The sequence below is a fragment of the Dysidea avara genome, chromosome 5, assembly GCF_963678975.1.
Source record: "Dysidea avara chromosome 5, odDysAvar1.4, whole genome shotgun sequence".
Classification (NCBI taxonomy): Eukaryota; Metazoa; Porifera; class Demospongiae; order Dictyoceratida; family Dysideidae; genus Dysidea; species Dysidea avara.
In genome coordinates, this window is record NC_089276.1 from 15,980,021 (window position 1) to 16,004,621 (window position 24,601).

At 36.8% G+C, this 24,601-nt stretch overlaps 2 protein-coding genes across 2 annotated transcripts in view; one reads left to right on the forward strand and one right to left on the reverse strand.

The window, feature by feature from the left end:
* LOC136256466 (hemicentin-1-like) overlaps positions 1-657 on the forward strand; it is a 38,120-nt gene extending 37,463 nt beyond the window's left edge. Inside the window, exons 14-15 of the mRNA XM_066049435.1 lie at positions 7-279; positions 337-657. Of these exons, the coding sequence (XP_065905507.1) occupies positions 7-279; positions 337-500 (437 nt within the window). The 3' untranslated portion in view covers positions 501-657. The remainder of the gene's footprint in view (positions 1-6; positions 280-336) is intronic.
* Positions 658-6,797: 6,140 nt separating this feature from the next.
* Positions 6,798-24,601, reverse strand: part of LOC136256838 (uncharacterized) — a 173,569-nt gene continuing 155,765 nt past the window's right edge. The window contains exons 32-34 of the mRNA XM_066049883.1: positions 22,143-22,250; positions 21,541-21,815; positions 6,798-6,994 (exon numbers count right to left, since the gene is read on the reverse strand). Coding sequence (XP_065905955.1) covers positions 21,547-21,815; positions 22,143-22,250 — 377 coding nt within the window. The 3' untranslated portion in view covers positions 6,798-6,994; positions 21,541-21,546. The remainder of the gene's footprint in view (positions 6,995-21,540; positions 21,816-22,142; positions 22,251-24,601) is intronic.

Below are 24,601 nucleotides of genomic sequence, written 5' to 3' on the forward strand. Positions count from 1 at the left end.
TATTAGATGCACCAGTTGTTTCCATTTCTCCACCATCACCACATAGAGTCTGTGTTGGTGATTTTGTACTGTTGCTGTGCAATGCTAAAGGATTACCAGTTCCTACAGTGCAGTGGTACCAAGGTAGTACAGCTGTAAAACCAGTACCTGAATTGTCAGAACAAGTGTATTATGTCCCAACTAGTACGCCACACACTACACTATATACTTGTGTCTCAAAAAATATGGCTGGTGGTACAACCCACACAGCTACATTAAATGTTTCTGTCATTGTCCAACGTAAGTAATCCACTTTTCATTGTGTGCTGTTAATTATCATTGAATATAATTTTGTAGCACCATGCTCAGCTTTACCACCTCCACAAAATGGCGTTGTGTATTATCTTCACAATGGAAAATCTGCCGTATTCTACTGCAATGCTGGTTATGTCATACAAGGGCCTCCTATTTTGACATGCAAAGATGGCAGGTGGAATCCTTCCCCACCAAATTGTGTCTAGTCGGAGTCATAGTCACTTTTGTAAAGTAATATAAGTTTGATTTTTCATTTGCTGCATAGAATTTGTAGATAAAACTGCTGCTAATTACTAGTGACTTCAATACACATTGTGAGATAACAATATTATATTATTTTGTTATACTTTAATTGTTATACAGGTTGTGTTGTTAGTGACTAAGGTATAGCAAATATATGAATATTACGCCATGTAGTCAGAAGCCTCTTACAGAAGTTGAATTTAATAATGCTCATGTATGCATACTATGTACATTACTAGATTAAAGTTATGTTTATTTGTTGGTCACACAACTGAAAAATGTTTTGTCTTGTCATTCAGTTCACTGTGTAACAATTGGAAGTGAAATTAATACATTTCAACCCTATCCACTTATTTTCAACTTCTTTCAACAATGAGCAATATGGACCAATAATATAATCTAATCCAAAATAGCCAAGCTGTAAAAAAAGACTGCGGCCCTGAGAAAGGCTATGGTGCAAAAAGATGTGAAATCCAAGGTGGCGGCCAAGAAATGGCTGTGATGGTAGGTTAATGGTAAAAATTTTAATAACGACAATTCAAGTGAATTTTGTGCCAAGACCAAGCGGCACCAAATTCACTGAATTGTTGTTATTAAAATTTTTACCATTAACCTACCATCACAGCCATTTCTTGGCCGCCACCTTGGATTTCACATCTTTTTGCACCATAGCCTTTCTCAGGGCCGCACTCTTTTTTTACAGCTTGGCTGTTTTGGATTAGATTTCACTTCTTTTTGCATTTGTATACCCCAAAGCCGGCCTATGGCCGGCTTTAGGGCTTTTTAACCTGTCATTTTTTTCTTTACTACAGGAAGAAGAAAAGATGAAGCAGGGTGATTTCTTTGTAGCTGACCTCTCTGCAAGGTGATCCTTCTAGCTGATCCCTCTACCGGATAACTTGTTTGTAGCTGAACTCTCTACAGGGTGATTTGTTTGTAGCTGAACTCTCTACAAGGTAACTTCTTCTAGCTGATCTTTCTACAGGGTGATTTGTTTGTAGCTGAATTCTCTACAGGGCGATTTGTTTGCAGCTAAACTGCTGAACTCTCTACAATGTAACTTTTTCTAGCTAAACTCTCTACGGGTGGCTTGTTTCTAGCTGATCTCTCTACAGGGTGACTTGTTTGTAGCTGAACTCTCTACAAGGTGATTTGTTTGTAGCTGAACTCTCTACAAGGTAACTTCTTCTAGCTGATCTTTCTACAGGGTGATTTGTTTGTAGCTGAATTCTCTACAGGGCGATTTGTTTGCAGCTAAACTGCTGAACTCTCTACAATGTAACTTTTTCTAGCTAAACTCTCTACGGGTGGCTTGTTTCTAGCTGATCTCTCTACAGGGTGACTTGTTTGTAGCTGAACTCTCTACAAGGTGATTTGTTTGTAGCTGAACTCTCTACAAGGTAACTTCTTCTAGCTGATCTTTCTACAGGGTGATTTGTTTGTAACTGAATTCTCTACAGGGCGATTTGTTTGCAGCTAAACTGCTGAACTCTCTACAATGTAACTTCTTCTAGCTAAACTCTCTACCGGTGGCTTGTTTCTAGCTGATCTCTCTACAAGGTGACTTGTTTGTAACTGAACTCTGTACAAGGTGATTTGTTTGTAGCTGAACTCTCTACAAGGTAACTTCTTCTAGCTGATCTGACTACAGGGTGACTTGTTTGTAGCTGAATTCCCTACAGAATAACTTACAATGTAATATAACTGAGTAAATTATAAATGCAGCTGAATGCTTTATTAGGGTGACTGTTCTATTAGAGTATCTCGATCTCGCATTTGCTGCACCTAGTTGCCTTTCGAATCATAACTCAGTGATTTGTAATCCGATTCTTCTGTACTACTGCAAGGACTTTCTATGATGATTATTCAAGCTACATACTGATTTTCAGCTCGTTGCTCTAAGCGGTGTGCCTGGTAGATACGAAAACTAATAGTTTTTTTATTCATAAAAATCGATCGCGTAATTTTGACACAGGTTGGGTTTCGTGTCATATCTCCATGGTCTTTATCCCAATTCCTTTCAAACCACAAAAAGGCACTCCTACGATGGTTGCTCCATCTACATATCAATTTTCAACTGATTCCTCCTAGGCGTTTACCCTGTAGGCGTGACAGACCTTCGACCTTATTTTACGCAAATAATCGGTCATAACTCCGTCAATGTTCATCGGATTCCTACCAAAGTTGGTACGGAGATCCGCCCTAATGAGCCCTTTAAGTGTGCCAAATTTCAGCCAAATGCGAGTACGCATTCGTGTTTTATGGCGAATTTTGCGAAGTGTACGAAATGAAGAAGATGAAGAAGAAAAAAACGAAGAAATTAAAACGAAATTTTGTTCGCTCGTATCTCGGAAATGGCTGGAGCGATTTTCTTCAAATTTGGTATGTAGACTACCCTAACTGGGCGGCACGTCTCCAGCAAATTTGGTTCCAATCGGATAAGGGATCACAGAGCTACATAGGTGTGAAAATTGCGTTTTCTTTCTTCCTGTTAATATACTCACGGTGTGGCGCGCCGGCTTCTTGGGCCGCACGACACACTATCGTGTGTCTTGATCAGTATAGGAGAAGGGTAATTTTGTGCATATTCTATTCCCCTAAATCCGCTGAGCAGAAACCTGCCATATACAGTATTTTACATACCATTATTATGTAGTTCTAGAACAGCTTTAAGTTTTGTAACAACTGCAATGTAAAATAAGCTATCATCACAGATACACAATATTACTACAATGTACCTGTAGTCCTTGTAATCCACTTTATATTTGTGCAAAAAAATTAGTAAAAAAATTTTATATGATTTACGTGAATGACTACTCTATTAGAACATCTCAATAATTTCATGTAAGAAACTTTTTGTATAATGTTTGTGTACGAAAATTATTTTGCAACAAAAAGGCAAATTACAATATCATAATCCTAGCAAGAAAATGTTCATGAGTAATCCAAAAATCTTGGAAATTCTAAATGTGTTCTTCAGAATTTCCTGGTATGTACACTGATAAAACTGAATGTTTTGACAGGCAGTTAGTTAAAGCACCTACTTAAAAATTAGTCTGTTGATTGCTGGCAGGTAAAAAAAGACAGTTTAAAAGAACCTTGCTAGGGTTTGGGTTTAAACCAAAGACCTCGCCTCCACACCTAACACCCAAATCTTTAACCACCAAGCCACTTCTAGCTATCTGGCTGTCTATAGCTCACTTAAAATTCTGGTTTAAATCTGCTAACGCTGCTTGAAGTATCTTAGTTTACTACAGTGGTATATCCCCAGTATATGGAACAGTTAATTGTTTGTTATTTTAGTAGTTTTTCAGTAAACCCGCATTCACTGATGTTTTACTGAGAGTTTAAAACTTAGTAAAATAATTATGTTCCATATACTTAAGTTTACTGACACTTTACTATCAGTATAACTACAGTAAGGCATCTTAACAAATTAGTAAACTAAGAACCTTCAAGCAGTGTAATAGCAAACATCAAGAGTCTAAATATTTATGTAGCTAAAATCTTTGAGCAGGCTGTAGGACCAGGTGTCCTACAGACCTTCAGCACTTGTGCTGTAAAGCATTAATAAATAAACTAGTATGCATTTGGTTCTACTTGGGTTACCCCAAGTAGAACCAAATGGACACTAGTAACTAGTTACTCTCTAGAATTCCTATGGATATAATTACATGAAAATAATAAGGAGAAAACATCCTGACCACCCGGTAGACTCCTGTAAGCGTTCAAGCGTAAATCAGATGGCTGCAGGTTCGAGGCTGCCTAGGTCCAGTCATGGATTTTTTTCTCCTTTCTGAACACACTTTATGTAGCTAAAGTCTTTGAGCAGGCTGTAGGACCAGGTGTCCTACAGACCTTCAGCACTTGTGCTGTAAAGCATTAATAAATAAACTAGTGTCCATATTTGGTTCTACTTGGGGTACTTAGAGACAATGAGTTACTCTTAGAATTCCTATGGATATAATTACATGAAAATAACAAGGAGAAAACATCCTGACCACCTGGTAGACTCCTGCAAGTGTTCAAGCGTAAACCGGATGGCTGCAAGTTCAAGGCTGACTAGGTCCAGTCATGGATTTTTTTCTCCTTTTTGCAACTTTTTAAACACACCTCACTGCTTGAAGGTTCTTAGTTTACTAATTTGTTAAGATGCCTTACTGTAGTTATACTGATAGTAAAGTGTCAGTAAACTTAAGTATATGGAACATAATTATTTTACTAAGTTTTAAACTCTCAGTAAAACATCAGTGAATGCTGGTTTACTGAAAAACTACTAAAATAACAAACAATTAACTGTTCCATATACTGGGGATATACCACTGTAGTAAACTAAGATACTTCAAGCAGTGGCACATAAGTAAAACATTCATGTAAATGCATGTACATGTATTCTTATCAATTTACTTCTTAGTAAGCCTTTACACTAGACCTGGCATTATATTGTGCTACACACACACACACACACACACACACGCACACGCACATTTCAGTATACTAAATAAGGATTAATTGACACTTCGTTTTTCAATGTGTACAAAGCCAGTCACAGATTGCAGCTACCCTGCAGCTACTATTGTCTAAAGGTAAATGGATTTGATAGTGACAGACTGTTAGCAGTTAGTTATTTATTTTTTTATTAGTTTTACAACCACACCGTACATGTACAAATATAGTTGATTACAAGACTGACAATGATGACTGGTGATAGTAGGGTGGCTGATAGCTATCTGAATGATTTTAGCACTTTATCAGAATGTAATTAATAATAGCTGGTTGGTTTTATTAAAGTGGCTTCTCTATTAGATTATATATACATCAATTTTAACGTATTTGTGAAATTGTGATATTTGGGGGTCTGAGAGCATGACCCTACCCCTGGAAATTTTGAGAATTATATATACTCACTGAATTTCCACAGTCGGTGGGCATATAGATTTTTTTGTTGACCGTTGTATTAGGGTGACTTCTACTAGGGTATATCGATCTTAATGGAATTTGCATGCAGAATTTAGTAGATTTACTGGAATAAATTTCAGGTAGCTAAGTGTTTGTATAATTATATATTTAGTGTAATAGAATTTATGCAATTGTTCAATAACAGCTTTAGACAATTTTAGAGGGACAAAGCCTTGACAGGGGCTATACTTTTGTCCACCACCCTTGCTAATATAATTATACTATGAAGTGCACATATCAGGGATCTTTTCCACTGGTACATACAAAGTGCTTATGATGTGTTAAACTTTGAGTTCCTATATAAAACCTCAGGACAACACCTCTCTAGTATGTTCTGACTATCAAGGGAAAGATCTAGAGTTCGTACAATAATAATGAGGGAAAATTGAAAGTTTGTTAACTTTTTTGTAACACAATAATTAAGGACCCGCCAATTATGTTCATTATTTTACCTATTATGCTATGCTGCACTGCTAAAAAATTTACCTATTATGTTTAAATTAATGCCCTATTATGTTCAAATTATGTTCAATATTTATACTGTACTTCAGTTTCCCTTGTTGGTCTAATAACTTTGCACTTTACGGGAAAACAGTAAGTGGTTGAAGCACAGAATGTAAATTCTTGCTTGTCAAAATGCGTGTCACAGAAATGATATACTCTAATAGAACAGCAGCTACTGTACCTGATAATTTTATTGGAGTTACTGACTGTTCTATTAGAGTATATCAATCTTTTTGTTTGATATGTATTTTGATAAGCAAAAATTTATGGTAATGCACAAGTGTTCTACCTATTATGCTAGCATTATGCTCAATGCTTTCAGGCACCTATTATGCTCATTATTATGCCAGCATAATCGGCAGGTCCTTAACAATAATCTATAACACTACATCAAAGGAAGGAATGGTGTCAGAGGGGCAACATTTTGTTTAGTTTGATTATTTTGTCCTGGCCTTAGTATGGGACTGTACCAATTTAGACAGATACCATTTGACCTCACTGGAACACCAGGATCCTTCCAACACACCAAGGTACCAGGGTTCTTCTTCTGCCTCGTGGATAAGGTTATGTGTGGTTGTTACAAAGCTGTATTCATGTTTGAATAACTTTGTCAGCCACTCCAAGTCAATATGACACTGTCTGAAGCCACTCCATTGTTTTCCCAGTCACATGTGTTGGTGTTATTTTAATTTGTTTTTGTGCCTAAAAGGTCACATATTTATTTTAAACCTACATGTGCAGTTGTGCATGCATCAACCCTTCTGCAATGCAGTGAGCTAGTAATAGTTACAGTAGTATCGTCTCAGTGAAAGTTATAAATGTGTACAATCTGAAATATGTCACACAATATAAATGTAAAAATTGACCAAACAGCTCAAAATGATGCCAAAGGCTCAATGCTAAAACTAAGTATGTATGGAAAAGTGCAACAATCAAAAAGAAAAATCTCTACATCTACATTGTCTTGATAAGTTTTGAAATCTGCTTTCAACTTCTGTAGGAAAATACAAAAAGCATGACATTTAATTTGTAATGCCACTCAAAGTCTACGTACATTATACATGATAACAAATGCATATGCATACGGTACTTCTTGTGCCTATTTTCTAATCACTTAGCTGCATATATATATATATATAAGTGAATTAGATTTTTATTAACTGGTATTGTAGATAGTCTCTTATTCTCAGTAGTGAAAATGTAATCAAACATCAGACACCAAAAAGCCATTTTATTTGGTATGATGGTATCATAGTAAACTATTAGCATAAAAGTTTTGAAAGCAGTAACTGAAGCACAACTATAGGCCATAAGGCATTTTTTTTGTCAATTCAGGGTGTAAGTAGTATCTAATCCAAAACAGCCAAGCTGTAAAAAAAAGCGTGCGGCCCTCAGAAAGGCTATGGTGAAAAAAGATGTGAAATCCAAGGTGGCGCCAAGAAATGGCTGGGATTTTAGGTTAATGGTAAAAATTTTAATAACGACAATTCAGGTGAATTTTTGTGCCGCTTCACTAAACTTACCAAAATTGTCATTATTAAAATTGTTACCATTAACCTTCCATCACAGCCATTTCTTGGCCGCCGCCTTGGATTTCACATCTTTTTTCACCATAGCCTTTCTGAGGGCCGCACACTTTTTTTACAGCTTGGCTGTTTTGGATTAGATTTCATTTCTTTTTGTATTTGTATAGCTTTGGGACTTTTTTAACCTATGTTTTTTTTCTTTACTACAGGAAGAAGAAAAGATGAAGTAGATGTACTTTAAATATTTTATCAGTAAATGTACAAATTATATATATAATACATATGTGACCGGATTTGCGAAAAGGGGTCTTCCACACACATCCAATTTGCCAACTTTGACAATTGATAACTTCAGATTGGAAAGAGCTATTGCCTTGAAATTTGGGCAGTGGTGAGCACCACTATAGCTGAATACTGGTGAAATTTTCAGGTTAATATGTTACTTGAACACTGAGTTATGGTCTCCAATGTTTACAGAATTGGATGTGTGTGGAAGACCCCTTTTCGCAAATCCGGTCACATATATTGATTACAGAAATCTCCATGGTGGTTTCTTTGTAACTGAACACTCTAAAAGGTGACTTCTTCTAATTGCTCTCCTCTACAGGGTGAATTGTTTGTAGCTGAACGATCTACAAGGTAACTTCTTCTAGCTGATCTCTCTACAGGGTGAAGTGTTTGTAGCTGAATTCTGTACAGGTGATTTGTTTGCAGCTGAGCTCTTTACAGAATGGTTTCTTTGTAGCTGAACTTTCTAAAAGGTAACTTCTTCTAACTGATCTTTCTACAGGGCAATTTGTTTCTGGCAGAATTTTCTACAGGGTGATTTCTTAGCAGCCGAACTCTCTACATGGTGGTTTCTTTGTAGCTGAACTCTCTACAAGGTAATTTCTTCTAGCTGATCTCTCTACAGGGAGATTTGTTTGTAGCTGAACTATCTACAAGGTAACTTCTTATAGCTGATCTCTCTACAGGGTGATTTGTTTGTAGCTGAATTCTGTACAGGTGATTTGTTTGCAGCTGAGCTCTTTACAAAATGGTTTCTTTGTAGCTGAACTCTCTCCAAGGTAACTTCTTCTAACTGATCTTTCTACAGGGTGATTTGTTTGTAGCTGAACTATCTACAAGGTAATTTCTTCTAGCTGATCTCTCTACAGGGTGATTTGTTTGTAGCTGAATTCTGTACAGATGATTTGTTTGCAGCTGAGCTCTTTACAGAATGGTTTCTTTTGTAGCTGAACTTTCTACAGGGTGATTTGTTTGTAGCTGAAATCCCTACAAGGTAACTTCTTCTAGCTGATCTTTCTACAGGGCGATTTGTTTGTAGCTGAGTTCTCTACAGGGTGTTTGTTTGCAGCTGAATTCTCTACATGGTGGTTTCTTTATAGCTCTACAAGGTGACTTCTTCTAGCTGATCTCTCTACAGGGTGATTTGTTTGTAGCTGAACTCTCTACAGGTGATTTGTTTGTAGCTGAACTCTCTACAAGGATTCCTTGTTTCTAACTGAACTCTCAACACGTCAAGGTGATCTGTTCATAGCTGAACTTTCTACTGGGTGATTTGTTTGCAACTGAACTCTCTCAACGGTGGTTTCTTTGGAGCTGAACTCTCTACAAGGTAATTTCTTCTAGCTGAACTCTCTACAAGGTGACTTGTTTCTAGCTGATCTATCTACAGGGTGATCTGTTCATAGCTGAACTTTCTACAGGGTGATTTTTTTGCAGCTGAACTCTCTACATGGTAGTTTCTTTGTAGCTGAACTCTCTACAATGTGACTTCTTCTAGCTGAACTCTCTACAAGGTGACTTGTTTCTAGCTGATCTCTCTACAAGTGATTTGTTTGTAGCTGAACTCTCTACATGGTGGTTTTGTTGTAGCTGAACTCTCTACAAGGTAACTTCTTCTAGCTGATATTTTTACACTGCATATTTGTTTGTAGCTGAGTTCTCTACAGGGCGATTTGTTTGTAGCTGAATTCTCTACAAGGTAACTTCTTCTATCTGATCTTTCTACAAAGTGATTGATTTTTTTTTGCAGCTGAACTCTTTACATGGTGGTTGCTTTGTAGCTGAACTCTCTAAAAGGTGACTTCTTCTAGCTGAACTCTCTACAGGATGATTTGTTTGCAGTTGAACTCTCTACATGATGATTTCTATGTAGCTGAACTCTCTACAGGGTGATTTGTTTGTAGCTGAAATCCCTACAAGGTAACTTCTTCTAGCTGATATTTCTACAGGGCAGTTTGTTTGTAGCTGAGTTCTCTACAGGGTGACTTGTTTGCAGCTGAACTCTCTACGTGGTAGTTTCTTTGTAGCTGAACTCTCTGCAATGTGACTTCTTCTAGCTGAACTCTCTACAGGGTGACTTGTTTTTAGCTGATCTCTCTACAGGGTGATTTGTTTGTAGCTGAATTCTCTACAGGGTGATTTATTTGTAGCTGAACTCTCTACAAAGTGATTTCTTCTAGCTGATCTTTCTACAGGGTGATTTGTTTGTAGCAGAACTCTCTACAAGAGAACTGCTACTAGCTGATCTCTCTACAGGGAGATTTGTTTGTAGCTGAACTCTCTACACGTGATTTGTTTGCGGTTGAATTCTCTACATGATGGTTTCTTTGTAGCTGAACTCTCTACAAGGTAACTTCTTCTAGCTGATCTCTTTACAGGGTGAATTGTTTGTAGCTGAACGATCTACAAGGTAACTTCTTCTAACTGATCTCTCTACAGGGTGATTTGTTTGTAGCTGAACTCTCTACAAGGAAACCTCTTTTAACTGAGCTCTGTACAGGGTAGCTGAACTATCAACAAGGTAACTTCTTCTAGCTAATCTCTCTACAGGATGATTTGTTTGTAGCTGAACTATCTACAAGGTAACTTCTTCTAGCTGATCTCTACAATGTGATTTGTTTGTAGCTGAATTCTGTATAGGTGATTTGTTTGCAGCTGAGCTCTTTACAGAACGGTTTCTTTGTAGCTGAACTCTCTACAAGGTAACTTCTTCTAGCTGATGTATCTACAGGGTCACTAGTTTGTAGCTGAATTCTCTACATGGTGGTTTCTTTGTAACTGAACTATCTACAAGGTGACATCTTCTAGCTGATCTTTCAACAGGGTGATTTGTTTGTAACTGAACTCTCTACAAGAAAATTTCTTCTAACTGATGTCTGAACAGGGTGAATTGTTTGTAGCTGAACTCTCTACAGGGTGACTTGTTTGTAGCTGATCTCTATACAGGTTACTTATTTCTAACTGATCTCTTGAATTCTGTTCAGGGTGACTGCTCTATTAGGATGACTGCTCTATTAGAGTATCTCAATCTCGCACTTGCTACACCAAGTTGGATTTCGTGTTATAACTCCTTGGCTTTAAGTCTGATTCTTCTACACCATTGAAGAGCCTTTCTAAGATGATTACTCCATCTGTACAGTGAATTTCAAAGCATTGCCCCAAGCACCAACCAATTATAATTATTTGTAATTATTATCTAATCAAAAACAGCTAAGCTGTAAAAAAAGGTTCAGCCCCCAAAAAGGCCATGGTGAAAAAAGATGTGAAATCAAAGGTGGCGGCCAAGAAATGGCTGTGATGGTAGGTTAATGGTTACATTTTAATAACGACATTTCAGGTGAATTTGGTGCCAAGACCAAGCGGCACAAAATTCACCTGAATTGTCGTTATTAAAATGTAACCATTAACCTACCATCACAGCCATTTCTTGGCCGCCACCTTGGATTTCACATCTTTTTTCACCATGGCCTTTTTGGGTGCCACACCTTTTTTTACAGCTTGGCTGTTTTTGATTAGATATCACTTCTTTTTGTATTTGTATACTGCAAAGCCGGCCTATGGCTGGCTTTGGGGCTTTTTTAACACATGTGTTTTTTTCTTTACTACAGGAAGAAGAAAAGAACTTAAAGAAGAATTTTAGTACTTCAATTAATTTTGATTTTATTAAATTTTAGTAATTATACAAATTATATACATATATTTATTACATGCCCATTATTCCCCACAGGATATTTTTTTGCAGCTGATCTCTCTACTGGATGACTTGAAATGTAGCTGATCTATATACAGGATGGTTTCTTTGTAGCTGAACTCTCTACAAGGTAACCTCTTCTAGCTGGTCTCTCTACAGGGTATTTTGTTTCTAGCTGAACTCTCTACAGGTGATTTGTTTGCAGCTAAACTCTCTACATGGTGGTGTTTTTGTAGCCGAACTCTCTACATGATGGTTTCTTTGTAGCTGAACTCTCTATAAGGTGACTTCGTCTAGCTGAACTCTCTACAGGGTGAGTTTTTGTAGCTGAACTCTCTGCAGGGTGATTTGTTTGCAGCTGAACTCTCTACATGATGGTTTCTTTGTAGCTGAACTCTCTACAAGGTGACTTTGTCCAGCTGATCTCTCTACGGGGTGATTTGTTTCTAGCTGAACTCTCTACAGGTGATTTGTTTGCAGCTAAACTCTCTACATGGTGGTTTCTTTGTAGCTGAACTCCCTACATGATGGTTTCTTTGTAGCTGAACTCTCTACAAGGTAACTTCTTCTCTACAGGGTGATTTGTTGTAGTTGAATTCTCTACAAGGTGGTTTGTATGAGGCTGAACTCTCTACATGGCGGTTTCTTTGTAGCTGAACTCTCTACAGAGTGATTTTTTTGCAGCTGAACTCTCTACATGATGGTTTCTTTGTAACTGAACACTCTACAAGGTGACTTCTTCTAGCTGATCTTTCTACAGGGTGAATTGTTGTAGCTGAACTATCTACAAGGTAACTTCTTCCAGCTGATCTCTATACAGGGTAATTTGTTTGTAGTTGAATTCTGTGCAGGTGGTTTCTTTGTAGCTGAACTCTTTACAAGGTGACTTCTTCTAGCTGAACTCTCTACGGGGTAATTTCTTTGTAGCTGAACTCTCTATATGATGGTTTCTTTGTAACTGAACTCTCTACAAGGTAACTTCTTCTAGCTGATCTTTCTACTGGATGATTTGTTTGCAGCTGAACTCTCTACATGGTGGTTTCTTTGTTGCTGAACTCTCTACAAGGTGAATTCTTCTACCTGATCTCTCTACAGGGTGATTTGTTTGTAACTGAACTCTGTACAAGTGCGTTATTGTGGGTGATCTCACTGCAGGTTGATTTGTTTGTAGCTGAACTCACTAAAGGGTGATTTTGCTTGTAGCTGAACTCCTTGCATTGTATCTAGTTTCTAGCTGATCTCTCTACAGGGTGATTTGTTTGTAGCTGATCTCTCTACAAGTTGATTTGTGTGTAGCTGATCTATCTGCAGGTTGATTGATTTGCAGCCGATCTCTCTACAAGGTAATTTGTTTGTAGCTGAACTGTCTGTAGTAAAGTGATTTATTTGTAGCTGATCTCTCTGCAGGTTGATTTGTTTTAGCTGAACTCTCTACAGGGTGATTTACTTGTGTAGCTGAACTCCTTACATTGTGTGTAGTTTCTAGCTGATCTCTCTACAGGGTGATTTGTTTGTAATTGATCTCTCTACAAGTTGATTTGTGTGTAGCTGATCTCTCTGCAGGTTGATTTGTTTGTAGCCGATCTCTCTATAGGATAATTTGTTTGTAGCTGAACTCTCTATAAGGTAATTTGTTTGTAGTTGATCTCTCTGCAGGTTGATTTATTTTAGCTGAACTCTCTACAGGCTGATTTGTTTGTAGCCGATCTCTCTACAGGGTAATTTGTTTGTAGCTGAACTCTCTACAAGTTGATTTGTGTGTAGCTGATCTCTCTGCAGGTTGATTTGTTTGTAGCCGATCTCTCTACAGGGCAATTTGTTTGTAGCTGATCTCTCTACAGGGTGATTTATTTGTAGCTGACCTCTCTTCAGGGTGATTTGTTTCTAGCTGATCTCTCTACAGGGTGATTTTTTTGTAGCTGACCTCTCTTCAGGGTGATTTGTTTCTAGCTGATTGCTCTGCAGGTTGATTTGCTTGTAGATGAACTCTCTACAGGGTAACTTGCTTGTAGCTGAACTCCTTACTTTGTGTCTAGTTTGTAGCTGATCTCTCTACAGGGTGATTTGTTTGTAGCTGAACTCCTTACATTGTGTGTAGTTTCTAGCTGATCTCTCTACATGGTGATTTGTTTGTAGCTGATCTCTATACAAGTTGATCGTGTGTAGCTGATCTCTCTGCAGGGTGATTTGTTTGTAGCCGATCTCTGTACAAGGTAACTTGTTTGTAGCTGAACTATCTATAAGGTGATTTGTATGTAGCTAATCTCTCTGCAGATTGATTTGTTTTAGCTGAACTCTGATTTGTTTTTAGCTTATCTCTGTACAGGTTGATTTGTGTGTAACTGATCTCTCTACAAGCTGATTTGTTTGTTGCTGATCGCTCTAAAGGTTGATTTGTTTGTAGCTGAACTCTCTGCAAAATGTTTTGTTTGTAGTTGATCTCTCTACAAGGTGATTTTTTTGTAGCTGACCTCTCTTCAGGGTGATTTGTTTCTAGCTGATATCTCTACAGGGTGATTTTTGTAGCTGACCTCTCTTCAGGGTGATTTGTTTCTAGCTGATCGCTCTACAGGTTGGTTTGTTTGTAGCTGAACTCTCTACACGGTGATTTGCTTGTAGCTGAACTCCTTACATTGTGTCCAGTTTCTAGCTCATCTCTCTACAGGGTGATTTGTTTGTAGCTGATCTCTCTACAAGTTGAATTGTGTGTAGCTGATCTCTCTGCAGGTTGATTTGTTTGTAGCCGATCTCTCTACAAGGTAATTTGTTTGTAGCTGACCTGTCTAAAAGGTGATTTATTTGTAGCTGATCTCGCTGCAAGTTGATTTGTTTTAGCTGAACTCTCTACAGGGTGATTTATTTGTACTGAACTCCTTACATTGTGTCTAGTTTCTAGCTGATCTCTCTACAGGGTGATTTGTTTGTAGCTGATCTCTCTACAAGTTGATTTGTGTGTAGCTGATCTCTCTGCAGGTTGATTTGTTTGTAGCCGATCTCTCTACAGGTAATCTGTTTGTAGATGAACTCTCTATAAGGTGATTTGTTTGTAGCTGATCTCTCTGTAGGTTGATTTGTTTTAGCTGAACTCTCTACAGGGTGATTGCTTGTAGCTGAACTCCTTACATTGTGTCTAGTTTCTAGCTGATGTCTCTACAGGTAGATTTGTGTTGATTTGTTCATTGCTAATCACTCTAAAGGTTGATTTGTTGCAGTTGAACACCCTGCAAAGTGTTTTGTTTGTAGCTGATCACTCTAAAGGGTAATTTGTTTGTAGCTGAACTCTCTCCACAGTGACTTGTGTGTAACTGAATTCTGTGTAACTGAATTCTCTAGAGAGTGACTTAATTGTAGCTGAATTCTCTACACAGTGCATGACTTGTTTATAGCTGAACTTTCTTCAGTGTGACTTGTAATGTTCTGAATCTCTATAGTGATATATTTGCTTAACTCTCCACATGGTGACTGTCTTCTTGCTGAACTGTCTATAAGATTAACTGTTTGCAGCTGAACTCCCTACAGAATAACTTGTGATGTAATAAAATTCTATAATGGAGTAAATAAATTAGCCGAATGCTCTATTAGGGTGACTGTTCTATTAGAGTATCTCGATCTCGCATTTGCTACACGGAGTTGGCTTTCGAATCATAACTCAGTGGTTTGTAATCCGATTCTTCTGTACTACTGCAAGGACTTTCTATGAAGATTATTCCAGCTATACACCAATTTTCAGCTCATTGCTTTAAGCGGTTTGCCTAGTAGGCGTGAAAACTAATACTTTTTTATTCATAAAAATCGATCGCGTAATTGTGACACAGGTTGGGTTTTGTGTCATATCTCCGTGGTCTTTATCTCGATTCCTTTCAAACCACCAAAAGGCACTCCTACGATGGTTACTCCATCTACATAGCAATTTTCAACTCATTCCATGAAGCGGTTTACCCTGTAGGCGTGACAACAAATCGATCTTGTTTTACGCGAATAATCGGTCATAACTCCTGAACCATTCATCGGATTTGTACCAAATATGATGCTAGGATTCGCCTTTGGACTCCCTTTCTGTATGCCAAATTTCAAGGCGATCGGAGTACGCGTTTGCTTGTTATAGCAATTTTTGCAAGTGTGCGAAAAGACGAAGAAGAAGAAGAAGAAAAAAAAAAACGAAGAAAAAAAACGAAACTTTGGCAGCTCGTATCTCGAAAATGGCTGGAGCGATTTCCTTCAAATTTGGAATGTAGACTCCCTTGGCTAGCGGGCAACTGTGTAGCAAATTTGGTTCCAATCAGATAAGTGATCACCGAGATACAAAGGTGTGAAAATGACGTTTTCGTTCTTCCTGTCAATATTCTCACGGTGTGGCGCGCCGGCTTCTTGGGCCGCACGACACACTACCGTGTGTCTTGATATATGTATGCACATATAGATTTTGTAGTTAAGTAATTAGTGCTCTAGGCTACCAGTGCAGGACACTGGTAGTCCTTCAGAATTGTATATCTCTGTAATCACTATAGCCTCTACTGTATGTAATTCCAATTCTGTAAAGCAATTATTAAATTAAATTAAATTAAAGCGGTTTATCTGGTAGGCGTGGCAAGTATTCGTTTTTTATTAGCTAATCTCGATTGCATAATTGTTACACACTGTTGGTTTTGTTGTTGTATCTTCCTGGTTTTTAGCTCGATTTCTTTCAAATGACAAAAGGTTTGAGGTTCAATAGTTAACCTATTCATCCTCCGATTTTCAGCTTCTTCCCATATGCAGTTTACCCTGTAGGCGTGACAACATATTGGTGTTATTGTTCGTGCATAATCGCTCATAACTCTTTGCCTGTTTATGGTATTCCAGCCAAAGTTGGTACCCAGATGCGCTTTTATACCCCCCTTCTGTGTGCCAAATTTCAAGGCAATCGGATAACGCGTTCGCATTTTATAGCAGTTTTTGTAAGTGTGCGAAAAGAGGAAGAAAAATAAGAAGAAAAATAAGAAGAAAAAAAATGAAGAAACTAAGCCAATTTTTGAAGTCGCATATCTCAGGAATTGCTGAAGCGATTTCGCTCAAATTTGGAATGTGGAGCACTGAAGTTGGAGGGAGTGTACACAGCAAAATTCGTCTTGTTTCATCAAGACAGCACAGAGCTACGGAGGTGCAAAAATTGCATTTTCTTTCTTCCTGTCAATATACTCACAGGGTTGCGCTCCGGCTTCTTGGGCCGCACGACACACTACCGTGTGTCTTGATCTAAACCAAAACAGCCAAGCCGTAAAAAAAGAGTGTGGCCCCCAAAAATGCCAAGGTGAAAAATGATGTGAAATCCAAGGTGGGAGCCAAGAAATGGCTGTGATGGTAAGTTAATGGCAAAATTTTGATTACGACAATTCAGCTGAATTTGCATTGCCTCCTTCAGTAGGATTCAGTACCAAATTCACCTGAATTGTCGTAATTAAAATTTTTGCCATTAACCTACCATCACAGCCATTTCTTGGCCACTACTTTGGATTTCACATCTTTTTTCACCTTGGCCTTGTTGGGGGCCGCACTTTTTTTTTACAGCTTGGCTGTTTTGGTTTAGATATCACTTCATTTGTATTGCAAGCCACAAAGCTGGCCATATAAAATGGCTTTGGTGCTTCCTTTTAATTGTTTTTTTTTCTTTACTGCAGGAATTGTGGAACAAAGGAAGTAATTGTGTATATAGCTTTTGTCTGATGAAATATTTGTATATTTAACATTGAGTGATGATTATCACATATATACTGTAGTTAATAAGGTGACTTCTTACATAATTGAACTGTAGCTAAAACTCTCATTGTTTGTAGCTGAACTCTTTTCAGGGTGATTTGTTTCTCTACAGGATGATTTGTTTCTAGCTGAACTCTCTACAAGGTGATTTGTTTGCAACTGATCTCTCTACAAGATAATTTGTTTCTAGCTGATCTCTCTATAGTATAACTTGATTGTAGCTGAACTCTCTACAGGATGGTTTCTTTGTAGCTGATCTCTCTACAAAATGTCATAAGCTTAGTGATGTTTCATATAGCATTATGTAGTTATGACATAAAGCCTGTACAAAAAATCCTGTCTAGTTAGTAAGTATATGCACAAAAACAGCCAAGCTGTCAAAAAATCTGTACTGCCCTAAAATGCCTGGTGAAAAAAGTTGTGAAATCAAAGGTGGTGGCCAAGAAATGGCTGCAATAATGTTAATGCTAATGTAGTTTAACAATGCACATAGCCATTAATAAAATTTATCAGCATCAACATCATTGCAGCTATTTCTTGGCCGCCACCTTTGATTCCATGACTTTTTCACCCAGGCTTTTTATGGCCACACCATTTTTCACAGCTTGGCTGCTTTTGTACAGATTTTACTTATTTTTGTATTTTGGTCCCAAAACCAGCCTATGGCTGACTTCGGAGTTTAGTTTACTCACATTTCTTCTTATCTATACAGACATAATGATGGTAATATATTATTGCATTACTCTAATAGAGCACACATTTTTGAGGACTTCTAATTGAACATATATAGAAGTTCCCTTGGTAGATCTATTGCGTGCTTTACTTCATTCAATATTTGCTAATATTATTTGTGCATTTTTTAATTAAATTGTTTTTACACTTGTTTGATTTTTGCTTTATAACTTTGTAGCTGTAAATCTATTGCTTTTCAAACCATCAAAAGGTACTGCTACAATGATCAACCTATGTACACACCAATTTTTAAGTCATTCCCATACTTGGTTTACCCTGTAGCTGTGACAGAAGTTAGATCTTTTCTAATGTGAACAAACGCTCGTAACTCCTTGGATATTCATTAGATTCAAAGCAAACTTGGTATATTATTTTGCCTTTATGCGCTCTTCATTTGTGCCCAAGATCAAGGCAATCAAGTTACAAGTTTGCCTATTGGAGCAATTTTTGCAAAGTGTGCAAACATAAATTGAAGCCACCATAGCTCCCTTACAGTTTAAGAGGGAAAAAATGTAGAAAATAAATCAAAACTTTGAATGCCCATACAGTATCTTGCAAATTCCTGGTGCAAATTTAATCAAATTTGTTGTGTGGCCTACCCTACCTGGTGGACAGCTATAATGCAAAAATGGTCTGCTTTGGAGATGGACCATGGAGCTATGTATGCTTATAAATGCTGTTTTCTTTCTTCCTGTCAATATACTTTGGTTTTCTTGGCCACATGACACACTATATCAGGTATACATTACTTCACAAAGCTTTAGCTATATCTTTTCTAAAATCTGTCCTCTAACATGTCGTACATGTTGGGTCTTTACTGGAGCTAACCACTGCATACTTGAAATCTACAAAATTAATCAAAATGTATTAAATAATGGAACAGTCAGAGATCTATATAAGCGGTAGTAAGCACTGTTGCGGTTTATTGTTTACCTCGTCCATCTGAAATTAAGCTTTATATATAAGATCGAGAATGTTAAATTAGTAAAAATAGCCTTACGTAAGTAGTTATAGGCCTATTATATTATGCTTTTTAAATTATGTATTATTCTTTTTGGAGAAATTCTTATTTTATTCACATATTATTCCCAAAATTATTCTCAAATATTTCCTGGAGTAATCCCTGGAATAGTAGAAGTTACATGGATTTTCTTCTGCAGCTTCACTTGCACACTTAGAAACAATGCATAAAGAACGAGATACCCTAACAGAGCAGTCACATGAAACCTGGGTGACTGTTTTGTTAGGATGAATGACTGCTCTATTAGAGTATTTCGATCTTTTTCGCGATTTTGATCTAGCAGTATTTGAGGATGTGCCTTTATGCAACTCTCTGCAATGCTACAAGGAAAATACATGAATTCTAATTAATTATTTCTGAATGTCATCCTATTATACTGGAATTATTATTCTTTTTGCCAATTATTATTCTTTTTGCCATTTACTATTCCCTAAATTATTCTGGCATAATGTACACATGCCTAGACCCTATACCTGTGTGTTAATTGCTGATATGTCCAAAAATAGAGTAGATTTTTGGTATCCAATGTTTAATTACTTTATCATCTCTGGGAATAAAAGGGCTACGTAGAATAATCTGCTTATATCCTGAGGCAGCTCAAGATTAGCTCTATAAATCCCTAGCTTATCATGCAGTATAATAGTAGTAGGATCATGGAGGTTCTTGCCCAAGAATATCCATCCTCACGTTCCTTCATAACAGCTTGGCAGTATTGGTGATGCATAACCAAGCCTATAAATATATTCAGAGTGACCTTCCAACAAGTTGCTATTAGGGATGCGCTGATTTTGTTGGCAAATTGTTTGGAAAAATACGTTGGTAAAAGCAAAGAGCAAAATGCTGGCAAAATAGGTGGAAAATTGGAAAAATGGGCACCAAGGAATAGCAACTTGGCACAATTAGCATGATAAAGATCGAGATACTCTAATATAACAGTCACACATAGTATTAGGACAACATAATACTCATAATTAATATAGGATACTCATAATTATGTAGGAAATGGTGACTAAAGATCGAGATACTCTAATAGAGCAGTCACTATGTACAAAATATTCTAATAGAGCAGTCACTATGTACAAAATATTCTAATAGAGCAGTCACACATGCTTGAAAGCTTGAGATACTGCAATTAATCTTTACTGATGCTCTGCAAAATAGAAAAGTTTCGAGCAAAATATTGAGCAAAATAGGTAAGAAATAAAAGAATTGCTGGAAAGAAAAATAGGTGGGAAAAAAAAGCAAAATAGGCTCATCCCTAGTTGTATGATAGTTTAATACTCTAATAAAGTGCTTTTTTTTAAGAAATAGAACACACATAGAATGTTCTAGAACAATCTAGATTTTCCATTGGCAGATCTATGAATTATAAATTGAGTAGATTTTAGCTAGAATTTTCATTTATAAAATAGGAGGTGAACGACTGTGACAGCAGCGGCTCAGTGGTTAAGGATTCGGTTGTTTAGTATGGACAGTGATGTAATGTTATTACTTTTTTGGTAACTAAGTAATATAATGAAGTACGCTATAAAAATGGGTAATATAACTCAAGTTACTTTGCTTACAAATGCAATGCATTACCTAAGTAATATAGTTACTGTAACGAGTCTAAAATTACGTAATATTATTACTACAAGTAATGAAGTTACTAATCTCGTTAGTTATCTTCTGAGTAACGCCTAGCCACAACGAAGTAACCAAGCCTACTGAATGAAGCTTATTCACCAGCTTCTTACTTATAACCAAGATTTGCACATTGTCCAAACAACGCAATCATGTCATGTGATAAAGTGGTAGTTTCACACGTGACAACTTAAGGCTGTGGACACAAAGTAATATATTATTATAGTTACTTTTATTTTATGAGTAATATGTAACTGTAACTAAATAGTTCAGTTGCAAGTAATATGTAATATGTAACTAGTTACTTTTACAAAGTAACTTGCTCAACACCGAGTATGGAGATCCTTGTTTCAACATTTTTCTTGCACTATTTTACCCCGTAGTGACTATTTTATTTGAGGATCTTGACTCTTCAATAATTATAGCTGTTGGCTTTTGTTTGAAACTCTATAGCTGCTTTTTTGGCCACACGACACATGGTAGTATGTCTTGATACTGCCCTTTAGACACCTGTAACACTTGATACAGTGGTAAGATATCAACTCTCAAAAGTAAGAGGTCAGTGGTTTGATTCCCACTGTAGGCAACTTTTTTTTTCATTTTTTAAGGACACACTTTTATGAAGCACTTTGACTGCTCTATTATGGTAGCTATTTGAGCATTATTAAGAGCATATTAATCTTTTTCATGGTATTCAGCTCCACTCCAAGAAGGATAATTTCAGTAAGATATTATTCTGAGGGGGTTAGCTCCACTCAGTAGACCGGGGGGGGGGGGGGCTTTAGCCCACCTCTTTCTGCACCACAAATGTGAGAAAGTGCAAGCCCCCATGATCCATAATGTACAGTTCAGTACTGCCATACTTTATAATATACAACAGTACTACTGTACTACACTTAGTATAGTCTTGTCACAGTAAATACCTTTTGTTATTTCTTGGGATGTGGTAAAGAGATCGGCTTTTCATTTGTATTCCCAGACCATTCTGTTTTGCTATCTACATTTACATCTGATGCCTTTTCATCAGCATTGGTGTACAGATCTTTAAATGTGGATTCTTTTTCCAATTCTTGTTTAGAGTACTCCTTTTCATCACCATGAACTTCAGATGGCATTTCCTTCTTTACAAAACTTGCATCTTTCATTTTGTCAGTTGACTCATTGATTGGCTTCAAACTCATTGCAAACACATCATCATCTACAACATGTACCAATAAAATCAAGCAATTTCTTTTTGCTATATATGACCGGATTTGCGAAAAGGTACCTTTTTCATACACAAATTTTGACCCTTTTTTGAACTTTAAAGCTTCATAGCATTTTGATCATGGCATATAATTGCTGGACATTTTCAATGAATGTACGTGTAGCTACAGTATCTGGCTACAGTTTGATATTAAGAGAAAGTTAATCAGTAAAAGGAGTCAAGTGTTACATCATTTTGTTTGCTGGTATGTCAAATGTGTGGAAAAGGTACCTTTTTGCAAATCCAGTCACATATATGCATTCACTGATGATATAGTACCTACTGGGACTTCTGACACTTCTTTGGTATTATCACCAGAAATATCCATTGAGGTGGTCGATGGTTTATTTCCATGAGTACTGAAACCAGTACTACTGCTCTGAGACACTACAGACACAAATGTACTGTTTGAAGTAAAGTGAATATAATAAATGAAATGGTAGTGCTTCCGTTGGTGATCACAAGGTTTGTGTTTCTTCAACAAACAGGTTGAAATTATACTGGCTATGTCAAAATACCAGGTGCCTAGCTTGTAACAACTGTTAATAGTATTGTGATCAATTAACGTACTATACATGCAGATGTGTATGCACTAAAATAGGTCACTACAAAGACTAAATTAGTAAACAAGTATAACAATGCTTAAACACAAATTCACAAAGGGTATATAGTATATATAGTTATTTAATACTTTGTTCATTGGGTTTTCTTACACAAAACACCTAGCCAACATCTATGGTAGCATGCACTGTTAGTGTTTATAACTACTGCACCAATTATGCAAGCGTACTTAAGTGTTCTTGTGACCATAATATAAGGCTACTACCTTCAAGTAGAGAACTTTGATGGCCTGCATATTTATTTAGGAGATATGGAATACTATAGCAGGGGTGGATCTATGATTTCCCAAGATGGGATGCTAAGCTAGGGGCATTTTTACTGGAGGCTAAAAATGTATCAACTGATTGATACAACTACGTAGTGTAGTGTGAGAAGCACATTCAGCATGAGGAGCATGCTTTATCTAGAGCATCTGTGGACAGGAAAATTTAATTTTTTAATGTTGAATTTGGCAATAATATTGACTAAAACATTGTGAGCCACTTTAACTAAGCGAAATCATTTTCTAGCAATGCTAACTAGCTTTCGTATAAAGGGCTCCACATAAATGCTGCAGTATGGTTTAAGTTCAAAGTTGAATTTCATGATCAAGGGGACTAGGAGTTAGTCTAAAGAATTTTAATGATGAATGTTCTATTATTATTTTGATGTTTAGCAGCTTTTAAAGCAGTTTTATTCCTTTGATTCCCTCTTGTTGATTCCTGGAAGAGATTAGCTCTTCTCTTCTTACTCTTTCCATGTTTTCATTGCTCATGGGTGCTTTAGATGCAATTGCACCTGTACTGTAGCTTCTACAGTAGAACATTGGTTATCCGGACCCACTTATCTGGATTGTTGGTTAACTGAACTATGGAAATGACTGTTCTATTAGAGTAGTTGATAATCCTGAAATTTAAAAAAAAAATTCCTTATGCTATACACACAGTTTCAAAGATATGGATTTTTTTTCAGACTTATCACTGCTTGAAGTATCTTAGTTTACTACAGTGGTATATCCCCAGTATATGGAACAGTTAATTGTTTGTTATTTTAGTAGTTTTTCAGTAAACCCGCATTCACTGATGTTTTACTGAGAGTTTAAAACTTAGTAAAATAATTATGTTCCATATACTTAAGTTTACTGACACTTTACTATCAGTATAACTACAGTAAGGCATCTTAACAAATTAGTAAACTAAGAACCTTCAAGCAATGTATGGAGCACTCCTGGTCCCAAGGGATTTGGATAACTGAGGTTCCACTGTACTGTCTTTCCAGCTAGAACATTGTAAAATTTTGGAGGGGGATGGGGTGTTTCAGCCCCCATGCACCCCCCTAAATCCGCCCTTGTATAGTATCCTAGCCCTTTTGAAATTGTGACATGACATAAAACTTTTTTTAAGAAAGCTTACACAGTATATATATCCTAGTTTAATTTTGACCATAAATATTTTCATGCATCACATTAAGTAAATGTTTACTAGTAACATTGAATACATAAAACACTGTGAAAATATTGTTATACATAAAATAAAACTAGGGGTCTAGCCAGGATTTGGTTCCAACAGCAGTATTGAGGTAATTACCAGTAGTAGAGTCTGGGGGGCTGCTGCTGAGAGACTTTTAATATTTTAATGAAGCAAAACTCAGTAAATTGCTATATTCTATGCAAATAATAGTACATTAATTTTAATGCGTATAAGTGCCCCTGGGATGAAGCTAGTACTAGATAAACTTCTCTAACAATTTCAACTCTGAAAGAACCTACGAATTTCACAATTTATGAGATCATGTCAACGCTATTGATGTTCCAAAGAACCCATTCCCATAAACTTTAATCTTAAATGACTGTTGTTTTTCCACTCATGGATGTCAGCACTAGTTGCTGGGCCTTCAACATGCACACCAATAATTTTTATTTAATTGTAATTTTGTACATGTATGCTGTAATGCTATAATAAATAAAATAAATAAACCTACCTAGTGGAAACAGACAGCATAACACATAGAGACACATAATAAATTAGACATCTGTAAGTGATAGTTATCCCACTGGTATAGGATTGGAACCATGAATCCACTGATACAAAAAGGAATGACTTACACAATTAAACATTATAACTACAAAATTACGCTTA